This window comes from Garra rufa, chromosome 14 (genome assembly GCF_049309525.1).
Source record: "Garra rufa chromosome 14, GarRuf1.0, whole genome shotgun sequence".
Classification (NCBI taxonomy): Eukaryota; Metazoa; Chordata; class Actinopteri; order Cypriniformes; family Cyprinidae; genus Garra; species Garra rufa.
Genome location: NC_133374.1, coordinates 28,643,181 through 28,662,367, shown reverse-complemented (window position 1 = coordinate 28,662,367; position 19,187 = coordinate 28,643,181). Strand labels below are relative to the sequence as shown.

The 19,187-nt window shown below is 39.9% G+C and overlaps 1 protein-coding gene across 3 annotated transcripts; it reads right to left on the bottom strand.

Moving 5' to 3' along the window:
* Nucleotides 1-953: 953 nt before the first annotated feature.
* Nucleotides 954-18,858, bottom strand: slc5a2 (solute carrier family 5 member 2). 3 transcript variants are annotated; one of them, XM_073817536.1, is made up of 17 exons: nt 18,760-18,858; nt 18,366-18,437; nt 17,206-17,310; nt 17,038-17,097; nt 16,841-16,945; nt 16,626-16,731; nt 15,051-15,131; nt 13,912-14,123; nt 13,684-13,819; nt 13,492-13,599; nt 7,059-7,209; nt 3,916-4,084; nt 3,605-3,820; nt 3,411-3,521; nt 1,837-1,847; nt 1,595-1,611; nt 954-1,168 (listed from the first exon to the last, which is right to left on the bottom strand). In XM_073817536.1, exons 1-17 carry the CDS (start codon nt 18,856-18,858, stop codon nt 954-956), a joined length of 1,974 nt encoding a protein of 657 aa, XP_073673637.1. The 3 variants fall into 3 exon arrangements, with proteins under 3 accessions (XP_073673637.1, XP_073673638.1, XP_073673639.1); XM_073817537.1 differs by lacking the exons at nt 1,595-1,611; nt 1,837-1,847 and having other exon boundaries at nt 3,392-3,521; XM_073817538.1 differs by lacking the exons at nt 1,595-1,611; nt 1,837-1,847 and having other exon boundaries at nt 954-1,153; nt 3,398-3,521; nt 18,760-18,846.
* Nucleotides 18,859-19,187: the final 329 nt, after the last annotated feature.

Below are 19,187 nucleotides of genomic sequence, written 5' to 3'. Positions count from 1 at the left end.
TCTTGTGAAGTGAAAAGCTGTGTGTTTGTAAGAAACCAATCCATGATTTAGACATTTTTAACTTTAAATCATTATTTTTTGGCTAAAATACCTTATCCATAATGTTTTATCTAGTCAAAAAGGTCTGTATCAGGAGAGTAATATGCACAGATCAAGCACTGTTTATAAGTAAAAACTGTCCAAAATAGCTCTAAACAGTGACAGATTGGGGATTTAAACTGGAATTGATTGGCTAGATTTGTATGGATTATTTGTGAGCTATTGGGATGTTTTTTATTAGATGTTTGGACTCATTCTGTTGGAACCCATCCACTAGAAGAGGATCCATTGAGAGCAAATGATATAACAACCCAGTCGTATGGCAATTTGTACAGATGTTTTACAAATTCCCCAATTTGTATAAATTCGTAAAAATGACCTAATCCTGTCCCCAAACCTACTCACTGGGGTTTAGACAAATTGTACAAGTGAGAATTGATTGTGAGATAGAAATTTCTCCAAAACTGGTCTGATAAATTGGATGAACTGAATGAAATTTTAATTTCCAGGTAAACTGTCCCTTTATCTTTTCTGTTTGACAGTGTTAAAATCTCATAAGTAAAATCCAACACAAATCCATATTATTTTTTTAATGAAACTTTTAAAATGATTTTCTCACATTTTCATTGATTCATTTAAATTGCTGTTTTCACACATGGTATCAGGTGGTCGTTGATTAACAGATTCTGTAGACTAACAAGAAGAATTCAAAGAATTTAAATCATTGTTTCCCAACCCTAGTCCTTTAGAAGTCCTAACCTTACACACTTTGGATGTCTCTCTTATCTGACGCACTCATTTCAGAAGTTTCCGGACTGATGAGCTGAAACGAATGTGTTTGATTAGGAAGATTCTTGATCCCAAAACCAAGGTTGGGAAACACTGGTTTATGTACTGTGATTGCTGCTTTGCCCTCATGCATAGTAACCCCAGAAATAAACAGCCACAGACATCATTATTAGAGCATTAGCATTGACTAAATTCTTCCACAGTGGGTCTTCACTTATGTCAGGTAATTGTTTGGATGCTTCAGTCACTTCCTCCTCTGTTGGTTCTGGAGCTTGAGTATCACTTATGCCGCAAAACCAGCCGATGATCTTCATCATTATGGAGCGTTCACCACGTTCAACTATGGCAGAAAGCAAAGAATTAAAATAAATGTCATTACTCAAATGATTTAGTTTGACCTACACCAGGGGTTTCCAATTCCTGCTTTTGGAGAGCCAGATATTCTGCAAAGTTTCCACCCAACTTGCCCTTGCCTGGAAGCTTGTAGTTATCCTTAAAGGATCAGTTCACTTCCAAAATATAAATTTCCTGTTAATTTACTCAAGCCATGTCATCCAAGATGTTCATGTTCATGTTTTTTTTTTTTATTATCATTATTCAGTTGGAAAGAAATTAAGGTTTTTGAGAAAAACATTTCAGGATTTTTCTTCATATAGTGGACTTAAATGGTGGCCAACAGGTTGAAGGCCCAAATTCCAGTTTCAACGCATCGTCAATGGGTTCTACATGGTCCCAGCTGAGGAATAATGGTCTTATCTAGAGAAACGATCATCGACACAGTTACTACGAAAAAAAAAAAAAAAAAATATATATATATATATATATATATATATATACAGGGTGGGTCATTTATATGGATACACCTTAATAAAATGGGAATGGTTGGTGATATTAACGTCCTGTTTGTGGCACATTAGTACATGTGAGGGGGCAAACTTTTCAAGATGGGTGGTGACCATGGTGGCCATTTTGAAGTCGGCCATCTTGGATCCAGCTCTGACAAGCTACGCCATATCGCGCTCAATATCGCATTCGATATTAAGCTCGATATGGCGTAGCTTGTCAGAGATTTACGTCTCTGTGTATTAATTGCCGCTCCAGCGGAACCTGAGCGGAACGCACGTGATGGAGATTTACTACTAATCAAAGCACCGGCTTCATTGACTAAACGCGCCTCACAATATCGTTCGATATATTGTCCAGCCCTAGTGAGAATAGACATTATTTAGTAAGCCTGTAACCACCTAAAGCAATGATTTAAAAATTTTGGCAAATCCAGTTAATTTACCATAGAAATATTATGTTTTTAACGTTTATGACTGTTATAGTGCCAGCTGTGGTCCGATCTCCTTAAAACTTTGCATGCTTGTTTAGAATCACCTGTCACATGTGCTTTTTAAGTTTTAAGTTTTCTTTTAGGCTTTGTAGGATTTTGGGTAAATCTAGACCGGCCCTTTTTCTAAACGACCCTGCTTCTAAATTTCAACATTTTTGTGATAACTATTGGCCTAGAGTGTCCAGAGAATTGTACTGCAGTGTATTTTCTAGGTTGGGCCAAAAACCTAGGTCTAGAAAAAGTTGTTTTTTTTACATCTTCTTAATCATTTAACAAACGATTTGATTGACAGCAGTGGTTCTAAAGGCAAAATTGTCCAGAATGTGGAGTGCTATTATATGATACGAAAAACTTTGCAATGTACAATCTTTTACGCCCTTGAAACTTGCACTTGATATCTCCCCCCCAGTAGTCAATTTCTTTCAAATTTCTCACAGACCTTTGGGGCCGTGAGTCAAACAGGCCCAAGTTTTGATCAAATCAACTTGTCTAATGGATGCTCAAACTTTATTGGCCAATGAGATGTCACTATGGACACTTGTGGCACTATGTAATAAGACTGTGCACAGTGATTTTTATGTTAATAGGACAAATGGTTGTGTAGGTATAGTTTTTTTCCCTTTTATAGCGCCACCAAGTTGCCAAGCTCTGCATTTTTTGTCCTCTGTCCTCAGATTGAGTTCCTACGTCAGAATTCTAAGTTTGGCGAATATATCTCATTCTGTTCAGGAGTTACAGACATTTTACTAAAAGTGGCCCTGTCCCTTTTTAATGTTTTGGCAATCCTTTGCGACCATTCAACTGGAAAGTTCAACTTTTTTTTTTTTTTTTTTTTTGATAATTATTGATAATCATTTACCAGAGAATCTTTCTGCACTGGTTTGGTTTCGACTGGGCAAAAAAACTAGGACTAGTTCACAAAAGTAGGTAAAAAAAAAAAACTAAATACCCAAGTTTTTGTGTTTTGTCCGGTGTAAGCCACGGATTCTAATAATATAAGACACTTGAGCTGGCGACTGGTTTAGAAGTTATGAGCGATTTTGTACTTTTGATTGCTGTAGGGCCCCGTCAGGCTGATTGGGGCAAGCCTTGGAGTTGTTGTCAGCGGTGTGAGTACTACCGTCCCTCCAAGTTTCAAGTCTCTATGACTTATGATTGCTGATCCTGCGCGGTTCTAACAATTACAATAGGTTTTAGTGCTGTACGCTAGAACCTATAATCACTTACTTTGATCTTCCTCAGTTACGACCTTTTCATCTGCCTCTCTTCGAGCTCTCCTTCCCCGTTCCTCCTCTTCCCAGTCCAGATCAACCCTTTCTTCTTTAGAATGGCGTAAGGTAAAGACAAGGCGATGGAGCTTGGCAGTAAGAAAAAGGTAATTATTGTTAATAAATATATAAGTATTCTTAAGTAGCTTCAGCAGTGCCTAAAACTTCTTACATGTTTGTCCTCTATGGGTGGAGTGTTGCAGCTTATGAAGAGCACCAGAATACCAGTGCAGAAGAAGAGCAACACTGCAAAGTAAAGGTAATGCACTCCACATATAAGTTTGGGGCAGTCGGTGGGAAAGAGGCAGCTTCCTGAGCCATATGCAAACTCGGGTATCATACGACACAGACCCATAAGCAGTCCCCCCATCAGGCCCCAGAAAGCCCCCTAAGAAATGGTAGGTGAAGATGCTTTTGGTAATTTTGTGTTCTGATGTGGCATTAAACGAAGACTAAATATGTATAAAGCAGAAAGTTACTTACTTTTTCATTGACTCTCTTTACAAAAATGGCAAGGAAGAAGACTGCTGCTATAGGTGGAGCTAAGTAACTAGTCACAGATTGAATATAATCAAACAGCTGACCGCTCTGGGCTGCCTGGACAACTGGGATCCAACAAATGCTAATAGCGACAATGCAGAGTATCCACACCCTGTCACAGAAATGAATACATGTGTTCAAAAAATTAAAATAATGTAAAGAAAGAAATGCAAATATTATGTGCATTTGGACATTAGTTGAACTCAAATTACAATGTATACTTAGTTATTATTAAAATAAATAATATTTTTCCTCTCCTTTATAGTAGTTTCCATGTTTGTTGGAATTCAGGAATAGGGTTGAGAATGATCAAACCTGATCTCATGACAAAAACGTACCTATGGGAACTTTTTCGCAAGATGCAAAATACGTACTGCAATGTATGTTTCATGACATATTCAATGTGAAATATCCACTGAGTGGCACTAAGTGTATTCGTTTTTTTCCCCCCCAGAACAGATGAACATAGATATGGTACATTTTATGTGATGTTAGTTTTGTACGTGTGTCACCTCAGTTCTGACTTAAAATGTCTGTTGAGTGGCGCTATATCTCCATGATGTTTTAAAATAACGTACCCAAAAGTATGAACAAAAGTGAATGTGACATAAAAACGCAAATGGAAGAATGCTGTTTTAGCTTGTTTTTTGATCTCTCATCTTTCAGCTCTTTCGTCGTGAGCCATGTTTTTCACAGGATTCGTACCCAAGGATTCCGCATCCTAAGTCTAATTCCGTGTCGGCTAACAAACAAACTTGTTACCTGGAAAGCAAAACATGGAGCTGTAATCATAACTGTGTACGAAAACTATTACACCTTTAGTGTTTATTTCTGTTGCTGCAGTGATATGTATTTATTGGTAAGTATTTTGCGAAAAAGTTCCCACAAGTACATTTTCATCATGAGATCAGGTAGCATCAAGAATTGATTCCTATTTTTGTAGGTTTTGTTATTATTATTATTATTTTTTTTTATTTTTAATAATGAGGGGCCAGTTGTTCCCAATCCCATGTTTTGCTATCCCAGGTAATCAATCTTACCTTTCTGCTGGTTTTTCAACCCAGTCTTACTAAAAAGAACAAGACAAACAAACACTTGAACGAGCTGTGTTCAACAATTCTCTACTTTTCTCACACAGAACAATCTCCTGGACAACCAGTCTGGTTTCAGAAGTGGACATTCAACCAAGACTTTCTTGCTCTCAGTTATTGAAGCCTGAAAACTAGCAAGAGCAGATTCCAAATCTTTAATACTTATCATGCTGGATCTGTCTGCTGCTTTTGACACGGTTAACCACCAGATCCTCCTGTCAACCCTATTGGCAAAGGGCATCTCAGGAATTGCACTCCAGTGGTTTGAGTCTTACCTCTCAGATAGGTCCTTCAAGATATCTTGGAGAGGTGAGGTGTCCAAGTCGCAACTTCTAACTACTGGAGTGCCTCAGGGCTCAGTTCTTGGTCCCTTTCTCTTTACTGTCTACATGGCATCACTAGGTTCTGTCATTCAAAAACATGGCTTTTCATATCACTGCTATGCTGATGACACTCAACTCTACCTCTCATTCTATCCTGATGATCCGACGATAGCTGCTCGCATGTCAGCTTGTCTAACAGACATTTCTTGCTGAATGAAGGACCACCACCTTAAACTAAACCTTGCCAAGACAGAACTGCTTGTGTTTCCATCAAACCCATCGTTTCATCACAATTTTACCATTCGGTTGGGCACATCAACCATAACTCCTTTTAAAACAGCCAGAAACCTTGGGGTTGTGATTGATGATCAGCTGACTTTCTCAGACCACATTGCTAAAACTGCCTGGTCCTGCAGATTTGCTTTATTCAACATCAGGAAAATCAGGCCCTTTCCTTCGGAACATGCTTCACAACTCCTTGTTCAAGCTCTTGTTCTGTCCAGGCTGGATTATTGTAATGCTCTCTTGGCAGGTCTTCCAGCCAGTTCTATCAAACCTTTACAATTGATCCAGAATGCGGCTGCAAGATTAATTTTCAACGAGCTGAAAAGAACGCACGTCACACCTCTCTTCATCAATTTGCACTGGCTGCCAATAGCTGCTCGCATACATTTCAAGGCATTAATGTTTGTGTACAAAACCACCACTGGCTCTGCACCCCTTTACCTAAATTCATTACTTCAGACTTATGTGCCCTCTAGAAGCTTACATTCTGCAAGTGAACAGCACATTATTGTGCCATCCCAAAGAGGCACAAAATCACTTTCACAGACTTTTACCTTAAATGTTCCCTCTTGGTGGAATGACCTGCCCAATTCAATCTGAGCAGCTAAGTCCTTAGCTATCTTCAAGAATCAGCTAAAAACACATCTCTTCTGTCTTTATTTGACCCTCTAACTCTAGCACTCTTTTTTCTTATAAAATTAACAAAAACAAAAACTAGTTTGCTCTATTCTTTTGCTATTCTATCCGTTTTCTTTTTATTTACTATATAATTTAAAAAAACCTTGCTATACTGCATTAAAATAATCTGAGACTTGTCATAGCACTTACATAGCATTGCTCTTTTGTTGATTTTGATTGCTTCTATTGTCCTCATTTGTAAGTCGCTTTGGATAAAGACATCTGCTAAATGACTAAATGTAAATGTAAATGTAAAAACTGACATTCTTATTTGAATTTGTACGATTTGATTTGTATGAAAACACATCTAGAAAGCAGCAAGCAAAGTACTGCCCTTGAACCCAAAGATCATTGGGTAGTAAGCATTTCGCTCATTTAAGTTTGTCACTAATTTACCAAAATGAAAACAGGTTACAAACTGCCATGAGAGTATTGTGGAGATAACAAAAATGGGAAAGTTGCTTGATGCAAGTGATGCAAACAAATTCTAATTATTTTTTGAACAATATCTCGTCACGAAAGAACTAATTATTATATAGTTAAGGAACAGGAATGATATAAAAAAAATAAAAATAAATCCAGGAACAGTTTGATGCCATTTGTACTATAAGATCAACAGTATTCCTCAACACTATTACTACGGCAGGCCTTGGCTGTGAATATGTCATTAATTAGAATGATTAAAGACATAAATAGAATGGTTCCAAACCTTCCTACAATCATGAGCTCTTTATCTCTAGCTTGTGGCCGAATACGAGTCCAAATGTCCATGGTGAACAAGGTGCTACTGCTGTTGAAAATTGATGCTAGTGAGCTCATGAGAGCTGCTAACATGACTGCCAGCATTAAACCTCTGAGACCTGTTTAGGGATTGATTGATTAAAGAGAAAAGAAAACAGTAAGACAATTAAGTGTAAACAGAAAGCTTGTTTATTCAGTTAAACTCATATAGCTGAGGTCAAAAGTTTCCATACACCTTGCAGAATGTGCATAATGTTAATTCACGAGTTCTCTCCCACAGAAAATAAACTGAGTGAAAGGTTGAGCGTATTTGGCGTGCTGTCCGGGAGAGGGCCTCGAGCTCGGCAGTCATTCCCGAGCCCGGGGCTCTCCCCCGCCCGGGGGGAGGGGTCCGAGCTCAGCACTGGCCCGAACCCTATAAGCGCTCCCCCCTTAAGGGCAGAAGGTGAGGAGACGGGGTGGAGGAGGGGAGTTTACAAGACAAGAGATAGTGAAGATAGGAATGTTGTGATATTTATAGGGATTTCCTGGGTTGATTGGACATGGGGAGTAATTGCTGAGGGTGAATCAGCCGTGTTAATTATCTGTGCGAGCTCCTCCCGAAATTAGTTCAAAAACATCACTTCACGAGTTCTCTCCCACAGAAAATAAACTGAGTGAAAGGTTGAGCGTATTTGGCGTGCTGTCCGGGAGAGGGCCTCGAGCTCGGCAGTCATTCCCGAGCCCGGGGCTCTCCCCCGCCCGGGGGGAGGGGTCCGAGCTCAGCACTGGCCCGAACCCTATAAGCGCTCCCCAAAGGGCAAGTAATTAAACGCAGGACAGCAGCCGAATAGCTCCCCAAAAAGCTTCGGACTTAAGGGATGCTGGACGCTCGTAGTGGGTGTTGATGCATAAGTTGAGGTACGGGAGGAGCAGCTGCGAGGGCTGTTGGGGAAGAATAGGAAAAAACTCCTATGGAGGAGGGTAGTGGGCTCTGCTGCGGCAGAGAAGGGTTGTAAATATGTTCTCCAGCGGGAGTGAACACTGCTGCGGCAGTGTGGGGTAAAGGGGGGGGGGGCTCCTGCGGGAGCTGGCACTGCGGTGCTGGGAAGATGCTTCTGCGGAAGCGGGCTCTGCTGCGGCAGAGAAGGGGGGGGGCTCCTGCGGGAGCTGGCACTGCGGTGCTGGGAAGAGATGCTTCTGCGGAAGCGGGCTCTGCTGCGGCAGAGAAGGGGGGGGCTCCTGCGGGAGCTGGCACTGCGGTGCGGGGAAGATGCTTCTGCGGAAGCGAGCTCTGCTGCGGCAGAGAAGGGTTGTAAATATGGGCTCCAGCGGGAGTGAACACTGCTGCGGCAGTGTGAGGAAAAGGTGGATGGGTGGGCGGGGAAGGGGGGCTAGGGCTCCTGCGGGAGCTGGCACTGTGGTGTGGGGAAGGGGACTAGAGGCTTCTGCGGAAGCTGGCTCTCCTTCGGCAAAGAAGGGTTGTAAATATGGGCTCTAGCGGGAGTGAACACTGCTGCGGCAGTGTGGGGAAGGAAGAAAAAAGGGGGGGTGGGGAAGGGAGGCTAAGGAGCTGGGATGGGGGGGAGGGGAGGGGGGGCTAGGGAGCTGGGATGGGGGGCTAGGGAGCTGGGATGGGGGGAGGGGAAGGGGTGGGCGGGGTGGGCGGGAAAGGGGGGCTAAGGAGCTGGGATGGTTGGAGCAGTTGGAGGGTCCTGCGGGGCGGTGGGGCGGGTTGCAGGAGCTGGTGCCTCTTCAAAGATGTTATCCTCTGGATAGAGGTCGATCTCGGACGTATCCGCGGTGGTTGGGTGGTCCATGGCGTTTACAAGACAAGAGATAGTGAAGGTAGGAATGTTGTGATATTTATAGGGATTTCCTGGGTTGATTGGACATGGGGAGTAATTGCTGAGGGTGAATCAGCCGTGTTAATTATCTGTGCGAGCTCCTCCCGAAATTAGTTCAAAAACATCACTTATTTTTCCAGAATAAGAGGGATCATACAAAATGCATGTTATTTTTTATTTAGTACTAACCTGAATAAGATACTGTTATGCTAATGCCCTCTTACAGACTGCTTGTTAAAGTCACCAAACCGGTTTGTAAGCAGATACAAGTGTGGCCAGAGGGGTCTTCAGAGGCTTTACAGGACTGCTTTGACACCACAGACTGGAATATGTTTAAACAGGCTGCCACTTACAATAACACCACTGACCTCCAGGAGTACACAGAGACTGTTACAACCTACATTAACAAATGCACTGAAGGATGTAACAGTCACCAAAACCATCACTGTCCGTGCCAACCAAAAGCCATGGATGACAGGGGAGGTCTACAGGCTGCTGAAAGCTCGGAACGCTGCCTTCAGAGCTGGAGACGAGGCGAGCCTGAAGATAGCTAGGGCCAACCTTTCCCGTGGCATCAGAGAGGCTAAGAGACAGTACTCCAGAGGAATATCTCGTCGCTTCAATGACAGCAGAGACACACAGAGCCTGTGGCGGGGCATACAGTCCATCACAGATTACAAGCCCCCTCCACAGACCTGTGACAGCACCATCTCCCTGCTGAACGAGCTGAACACCTTCTTCGCTCGCTTTGAAGTGCAAAACAGCACCACTGCACAAAAGACCCCACCCCCTCCTGTTGACCAGGTGATGACTCTGTCCCCGGACAGTGTGAGGAGATCCCTCAGCAGGATCAACGCTCGCAAAAGCTCCGGGTCCTGACAACATTCCTGGTTGTGTACTGAGAGACTGTGCAGTGGAACTCACTAATGTCTTCACAGACATCTTTAACATCTCACTCTCCCAGGCTGTCGTCCCCACCTGTTTCAAAGCAACCACGATCATTCCGGTACCAAAAAAATCATCTCCTTCCTGCTTTAATGACTACCGTCCAGTTGCACTTACTCCCATCCTCATGAAGTGCTTTGAACGGCTAGTCATGCAGCACATTAAATCTGTCCTTCCCCCCTCACTGGACCCCTTCCAGTTTGCATATCGGCCCAACCGCTCGACCGATGATGCCATCTCCACTGCACTCCACTCAGCACTCACACATCTGGACAAAAAAGACTCATATGTCCGAATGCTGTTCATAAACTTCAGTTCAGCATTTAACACTATAATCCCCCAACAGCTCACACAAAAACTGATCCAGCTGGGGCTCAACACCTCACTGTGTAACTGGCTGTTGGATTTCCTCACAGGAAGACCACAAGCAGTACGGGTCTGCAGTAACACATCCAGCACTATCACTCTAAACACGGGGGCACCTCAGGGATGTGTGCTGAGCCCCCTCCTCTTCACTCTGCTGACCCACGACTGCACTCCGTCACACAGCTCCAACCTCTTCATCAAGTCTGCGGATGACACGACTGCGGTGGGTCTCATTAGCAACAGGGATGAGACAAACTACAGAAGTGAGGTGAGCCGCCTGGCCACGTGGTGCGGAGACAACAATCTCTCTCTGAATGTGGAGAAGACGAAGGAGATTGTTGTTGACTTCAGAAGAGCGCACACTCAGCATGCTCCTCTGACCATCAACGGTGCGTCTGTGGAGAGAGTGAGCTGCACCAAGTTCCTGGGTGTGCACATCACTGAGGATCTCTCCTGGACAAACAACACCACTGCACTGGCCAAGAAAGCACAGCAGCGTCTCTACTTCCTCCGCAAACTAAGAAGAGCAAGAGCACCAGCCCCCATCCATGTACACATTTTACCGAGGAACCATCGAGAGCATCCTGTCTAGCTGCATCACTGTGTGGTTTGGAGCCTGCAATGCGTCCTGCCAAAAAACTCTCCAGCGCATAGTCAGAGCAGCTGAGAGGATCATTGGTGTCCCTCTCCCCTCCCTCCAAGAAATCTACAGCACTCGTCTCACCAAAAAAGCCCTCTGCATAGCAGCCGATCCCACCCACCCAATGCAAAGCTTCTTCAGCCTGCTGCCATCAGGGAGGAGACTGCGGAGTCTCCAGGCCAGGACCAGCAGACTGAAGGACAGCTTCACCCATCAGGCTGTCAGGAAGCTCAACTCTCTCCCTACTCTGCCCCCACTCCCCTCACTCCCCTCTTCTGCCCCACAAACTTTCTGAACTCTGAGACACACACACACACACACACACACACACACACACACACACACACACACACACACATGTTGGGTTTACATGTTTTATGGGGACATTCCATAGGCGTAATGGTTTTTATACTGTACAAACCGTATTTTCTATCGCCCTACACCTAAACCTAGCCCTCACAGGAGATTGTGCACACTTTTACTTCATCAAAAAAACTCATTGTGCATGATTTATAAGCCTGTTTCCTCATGGGGACCTGAGAAATGTCCCCACAAGGTCAAAATCTACTGGTATTCCTATCCTTGTGGGGACATTTGGTCCCCACAACGTGATGAATACCAGGTACACACACACACACACACACACACACACACACACACTGACCTGCACCAGTCACTTTGTGCAGTATTGGTCTGCCAACTTCCTCACCTACTCATATGGCGCTTTTCCACTACACAGTACCAGCTCGCCTCGGCTCGACTCGACTCGGCTCTGTTTGGTTTTCCACTGTGTAAAAGTTGTACCTGTACCTCTACAATAGTACCTGGTTTGTCATAGCGACGCTGCAGGAAACTGCCGTGACGTTATCTTCTACGCGACACACACCCGCTGTCTGCACCTCCTCGTTTGACCACGGCGTATTCTTCCGAGTTGCCATAATATGTAGTGGATTGGATATGTCACGCAATCTCTGGCCAAACTTTTTAAAAATGGTGGGGTTATTCTGGATACTATTGCTGGCGCGTGCAATGATTACGCAGTGAATAGTGACGATTCTCTCTGACCAATCAGCAGTCTGCTGTGTTTTCACGTCACATTTAGTATCGCCTCAGCTCGCCTCAGCTCGCTTAGAACCTCGCCGGAGGTGGTACGAAAAAAAGTACCTGGAAGCCGGTACAGGTACAACTTTTACATAGTGGAAAACCAAACAGAGCCGAGTCGAGTCGAGCCGAGGCGAGCTGAGGCGAGCTGGTACTGTGTAGTGGAAAAGCGCCAATAGACAGTTACAAGACTGCTCTGACACTTTTACACATTACAAGCTCTGTTGCACTATATTGTTTACATGTTTACATGGTTTGCACTCTCTACCATGTGCCCTTACTTGTATATTGTGTTTTTCATTTTATATATTATGTTTATTTGTATTTATTCTTTGTATCTAATGTTACTGTTTGTATTTAATGTTTATTTGTATTTATTCTTTGTATCTAATGTTACTGTTTGTATTTAATGTTTATTTGTATTTATTCTTTGTATCTAATGTTACTGTTTGTATTTAATGTTTATTTGTATTTATTCTTTGTATCTAATGTTACTGTTTGTATTTAATGTTACTTGTATGCACCATGGGTCTGAGAGTAACGCAATTTCAATTCTCTGTATGTCCTGTACATGTGGCAGAATTGACAATAAAGTTGACTTTGACTTTGACTTGACTTGACTTGATACACTTGATTCTTAATACTGTGTTGTTACCTGAATGATCCACAGCTTTGTTTTTTTTGTGTTTAGTGATAGTTGTTCATGAGCCCCTTGTTTGTTCTGAACAGTTAAACTGCCTGTTGTCCTTCAGAAAAAGCCTTCAGGTCCCACAAATTCTTTGGTTTTTCAGTATTTTTGTGTATTTGAACCCTTTTTAACAATGACTGTATGATTTTACGATCCATCTTTTCAAACTGAGGACCACTAAATTTGAAAATCAGGGTAAATGTAACTTATTTTGTCTTCTGGGAAATCTTCTGTAGCTTCTGAAGGGCAGTACTAAATGACAAAAATATGATATTTAGGCATAATAAGATAATGCCTTAATGCATCATGTTTCCTTCTGGAGCATCAGTAAGTGTTTGAACCTTCAGTAATAGTAGCTGAGTCCCTCAGTTGTCCTCAGTGTGAAAAAATGGATCTCAAAATCATACAGTCATTGTTGGAACAGGTTCAAATACACAAAAATACTGAAAAACCAAAGAACAGCGGGCAGGACAAACAAGGGACTTATGAACAACTATCACAAAAAGAAAAGAAAAGTGGATCACAGCTGTGGATCAATCAGGTAACAACACAGCATTAAGAATCAAGTGTATGTAAACTTTTGACAGGGTATTTGGATAAATTCAACTATTGTTTTCTCTTGTGAACATCTGTTATGTGAAACATCTAATTCAGGTTAGTACTAAATAAAAAAATAACATGCATTTTGTATGATCCCTCTTATTTTGATAACATAATTAACATTTTACAGATTCTGCCAGGTGTATGTAAACTTTTGATCTCAACTGTACATTAATTCTGTATAAGGGATAATAATAATTTAAAATCACTGGAAAAAATAAATTCTGTTGATTACCTGTTGGCATTACAGAAACCACTAGTTTCGGATAGGCAATGTTGGAGCAGCCAACTTCTGTGCCGCACACTTCCTTACAGACACTTGACTCCACACAACCTACTTCATCTTAAAAAAATGTTGGTATTCCTTGATCAAGATTGTAATTCTGAAGACATGCGGTATTAAATATATTCATATTAAAAAGCATACCAGCGTAAAGCACTCTGCTGATCATGCCAGGAAACACCATGAGAAACATAGGGAGTAGTTTCAGGTACCCACATAATATACATCCAGCCTTTACATGCGTCAGACTTCGGGCAGCCAAACAGCGCTGCACAATTACCTACAGAACACAATGCAATGTGAAAAATTAAGTAAAGAAGATGACAGAGTTATATATTATTAATTATTTATCATTAAAATCACTGTCCTTACCTGATCAGTACACCAGTACCAGCTACCAATAATTGCAATGCCAAATAACACACCAGGCCATGGCAGGTCCCCAGTCGTGGGATCCCTAAGTAAATGAAAGGCATCCTCGCGTGGAGTGTAACAAAGTTCAGAGATGTTAGAACTCCTCTGAGATGGCAAAGCTAAACTATACTTCTCCAGTAAAGCACTGTATCCTCCAACTTCATAGAAGGCTATTGACAAATGGGAGACAACACAAGTAGCAGTTTATAATATAGTAGCTAATCTGTTCTGACATATGTAAACCAGTCAATTTTTTGAAATAATAATCTTGATATTGATGTATGGTTTGTTAGGATAGGACAATATTTAGCAGAGATACAACTATTTGAATATCTGAGGGTGCAAAAAAAAAATCTACATTTTGAGAAAATCGCCTTTAAAGTTGTCCAAATGAAGTTCTTAGCAATGCATATTACTAATCAAAAATTAGGTTTTGATATATTTACAGTAGGAAATTTAGAAAAAATCTTCATGGAACATGATCTTTACCTAATGTCCTAATGATTTTTGGCATAAAAAAAGATCATTTTGACCCATGCTATGTATTTTTGGCTATTTCTACAAATATAACGTGCTACTTAGGACTGGTTTTGTGATTCAGGGTCACATATGATATTTACCCAAGTATTTATAATTTTTTACATTTTGTAAATTGTACAAATAAATGCTTTTAAACATTCATGAAGTGTAAAAATAAATCTGACCACAATCTATTACATGGTATTGCATGGTTGTGCCCACTGGCCTATCCAAACACATAGCTATTATTTCATATCCTTTTTCTAGTTCATAAGTGTGGACTGAATACTTTTGGAAACAAAATATTTCACTTTTAGGTTTACAGACATTTCTTTTAACCTGAAAACACAACACAATGCAATGCGGAATTAAAAATATGTTTTTTTTTGGGCTTTTCTTAAAGTGAAATACTACTAGTTTGTTTTGTTCAGATGGTTAATTCTTCAACTTAACTGATGTTTAACTTTGAATAAAATTAAGAAGAGCTTGTGCTGTCTGTTGTACTATATGTAAACTATCATCAAATTGTGAATAGTAATTAGACAATGAATTTTGAACTTCAAGCAAATTGTACTTACAGAATCCCATGAGGACAAAGGCTCCAGCAATGATAACAAAGGTTTGGACAGTATCTGTATACATCAGCGCAGCCAGTCCTCCTGCGGAGACATTGCATGTCATACATTAACACATTTTGTGGGCCCAAGGCACTCAACAGATTATTATTTCCAAAAAGGCTATTTAATATCAATATAATATATTGTCTGTCTAAAACTGATTGTTTTCTGTAGCTCAAACAGTAGGATGTGATTACAACTATGCCATGGTCATGGGTTTGAAAATGCTTGATCTGACAAATTGTTTATCTTCAGTATTTCAATCTCGTTATACAGTTATACTGTTATACAGTTAAAGTCTACATATAAAAGTTTACATACAACTTGCAGAAAGTTAATTATTTTACCAAAATAAGAGGGATCATACAAAATGCATGTTATTTATTTATTTAGTGCTGACCTGAATAAGATATTTCACATAAAAGACGTTTACATATACTGCCCTCCAAAGGCAAAGTGCAGTAACTACGCCAACACTGAAACTGAGAAAAATGCCTTTAAAGTTTTTACGCCAACTAGTCAAACATGTTGACACTCTTGTTTCTCTGGGACAAAATTGAACCAGGAGACTTTGCCACAAGACAAAACAGTTGTCACAAAGTCATTTTAAGCCTTAACTCAATTTTGACCAAATGCGTAGTTACTGCGCTTTGCCTTTGGAGGGCAGTATAGTCCATATAAGAAAATAATTGAATGAATTTAATGAAATGAATTTATAAAAAATTACCCTGTTTACAATTTTATTTACGCTTGATTCTTAATACACAGCTGTTTGTTTGTTTTTTAGTGATAGTTGTTTATGAGTCCCTTGTATGTCCTAAACAATTAAACTGCTCGGTGTGTACAGATTATTTGTTTTTTCAGCATTTGTCACACTGAGGACAACTGAGGGACTCATATGCAACTATTACAGAAGGTTCAAACGCTCACTGATGCTCCGGAAGGAAACTTAAAGTATTAAAAGAAAAACTTTTGAATCAGAAGATCAGGGTAAATTTAACTTATTTTGTCTTCTGGGAAACATGTAAGTATCTTCCATAGCTTCTGAAGGGCAGTACTAAATGAAAATAAATATGATATTTAGGCAAAGTAAGAAAAATCTTCATTTTGTTCAAAAGTTTACACCCACAGCTCTTAATGCATTGTGTATCCTTCTGAAGCATCAGTGAGACTTTTTCTGAAGAACAGTGGGTAGTTTAACTTTTTAGAACAAACAAAGGACCCATGAACAACCATCACAAAAAAAAAAAAAAAAAGCTGTGGATCTTTGAGGTAACAACACAGTATTAAGAATCAAGTGTATGTAAACTTTTGAACGGAGTCATTTTCATAAAATCAGCTATTATTTTCTCTTGTGGACTATATGTAAACATTTTTTTCTGTGAAATATCTTATTCAGGTCAGCACAAAATAAAAAATAACATGCATTATGCTAAAATAATGAACATTTTGCAGATTCTGCAAGGTGTATGTAAACTTTTGACTTCAACTGTAGGGTTGAGATGGGCAATGAGATGGATCAGCAGCTGATTTGACCTGTTACAGTATAGAGTGCTGTTATGCAGAGCAGGGCAATCACTGCAACATAGATATTCCATCCAAGAGCCTGCTGTATAAACACTGCTCCTGAGAACATGTCAACCTACGTTTAATGAGGAAGGGAAAGGGGAAAGATGGAGTGAACTGATGAAAACAGCAAATTGTGATTCTTCATAGTGCTTTATATTATCCGGACTTGTATTCATACTTACAGAAATCTTTGTGAAGATGTAAAGGAAAAGTGAAATTACAGAGAGATACAAGCTGATTCTACTCCCTCCGAATCTTTTCTTGAGGTACTGCGGCATTGTAATCACCTTGAAAAAGATATTATTGAATAAAATATTATTCAAATTGACATCCAATTTCATCCAACATTTCACTGTAAAAAAATTAAATATGAACATACCCCTGCAGTTAAATAAACGGGAACGAACACCCAGCCCAACAACAAAACGATAAATAATGCCTGTGAAACAGAAATATTCAGGGAAATAATTGGGACCACAATCTGATTTAAATAATAGCAATGACAAAGCACAAGTTCTTTATCTTTATGTTTAAAAATCTAGCTTACATTCCATTCAAAGCCCCCAACAGCTATTCCACTTGCAGCTGCTGTTCCTGCAAGACCAACAAAATGTCCACTGCCAATGTTGCTCGCAAAAAGAGAAGTTCCCACCTGGTGTGAGAGAAATACATACATAGAAAATGAGCACTGAAATCTTCAGATATTGTCACACCTTTTCTTTTCATACAAGAAGAGTGAATATATTTTCGCAAAATGGTTTGACTTAAAGGAGAAGTTCACTTCCAGAGCAAAAATTTACAGATAATGTACTCACCCCATTGTCATCCAAGATTCATGTCTTTCTTTCTTCAGTTGTAAAGAAATTATGTTTTTTGAGGAAAACATTTCAGGAATGATCTCCATATAGTGGACGTCTATGGTGCCCCAGAGTTTGAACTTCCAAAATGCAGTTTCAATGCAGCTTTAAAGGGCTCTAAATGATCCCATATAAATAATAATAATAAGGGTCTTATCTAACTAAACGATCAGTTATTTTCTAAAAAATTTTTTGACAATTTATATAATTTTTAACCTCAAATGCTCATCTTGTCTAGCTCTGCGTGAACTCTGTGTATTCTGGTTTAAAACAGTTAGGGTATGTCAAAAAACTCCAGTGTTTACAAAGTGAACATACAAAGATCAAACACCCTTTACAAAAAAAAATAAAAAAATATCAGCGATGAAGGATGATTTGAAGATGGAGAAGAAAATGAGATGGGAGTTTTTCAACATACCTTAACTGTTTTGAACTGGAATACACAGAGTTCAAGCAAAGCTAGACAAGATGAGCATTCAAGGTTAAAAAGTATATAAATTGTTCGTTTTTTTTTTTTTAAATAATTGATAGTTTTGTTAAATAAGTCCCTTATTTCTCGGCTGGGATCGTTTGGAGCCCTTTGAAGCTGCATTTTGGAAGTTCAAACTTGTGGGCACCATAGAAGTCCATTATATGGAGAGAAATCCTGAAATGTTTTCCTCAAAAATCGTAATTTCTTTACGACTGAAGAAAGAAAGACATGAACATCTTGGATGACAAGGTGGTGAGTAAATTATCAGTACATTTTTGTTCTGGAAGTGAACAACTTCTTTAAGATTTAAATTACAAATCTGAAAAAAGTTTTCAATTAAACACTTAATTATTACAATTTTATAAAGTTAATACTCACAGGCCACCACACCATGGTCCGACCTGCAAGAAAGTAGCCACCTACTGTGCCACGATTAGTCCTAAATGTAGACTAATGTGGTAAAAAAAAAAAAATTACTTCATTTTTCATACATTAAAAAGGTAACACTTTACAATAAGGTTTAGTTAACATGAAATAAGAATGAGCAACACTTCTACCATTTATTAATCTTAGGTAATTTCAGTATTTACTGAAGCATTATTAAAATTACAAGTGGTTTTTTAACATTAGTTAATGCACTGTGAACTAACATGAACAAATAACTGTAATAACATTAACAAAGAATAATAAACAGTGTAATAAATGTATGTTAATACAATGCTTCAAGGTTATCTGCCACTTTAAAACACAGAAGAACAAGTTTTTCACTAACCCAAATTCCTACTGCAATAACCACCAAAAAGTAGCCAACTATCACACTGATGTCAGCTGGATTGTTGACGGTTACATGTTTCGCTGTAGTGTTTTCCATTTTTGAAGAGAGACACGATGCTGATATCGTTTATGAGAAGCCAGTACATGAAACAAATCCAACGGATGAGGCACTTGAGGAGGAAAACTTTTCTTCATACAGGATTTGAGGGTAAAATCCACGATCTTTGCCCATATGGCTAAAAAGCTGATGAAGGAATATTAACAACAATAATTAACTTATTACTAGCCATTCAGAAAAGAGTAAGCATTAAATGCTAAACTTACACCTTAGTTAATGCTGCGGTACTTTTAGAAGAAAACAAAACAATCTAGTACTTACATATTTGTACTTTTGTTTTTTGCTTAGTGATAGTTGTTCATGAGTCC

What these genes read in the sequence shown, in the direction of transcription:
- slc5a2 (XM_073817536.1), bottom strand. Translation starts at nt 18,858, where the DNA reads ATGGAAAACACTACAGCGAAACATGTAACCGTCAACAATCCAGCTGAC. An exon ending in GAGCTCATGATTGTAGGAAG is followed by an intron (nt 4,085 to 7,058) that starts GTTTGGAACCAT and finishes TTTCTGTGACAG; the next exon opens with GGTGTGGATACTCTGCATTG. An exon ending in CACCCATAGAGGACAAACAT is followed by an intron (nt 3,522 to 3,604) that starts GTAAGAAGTTTT and finishes CTTACTGCCAAG; the next exon opens with CTCCATCGCCTTGTCTTTAC.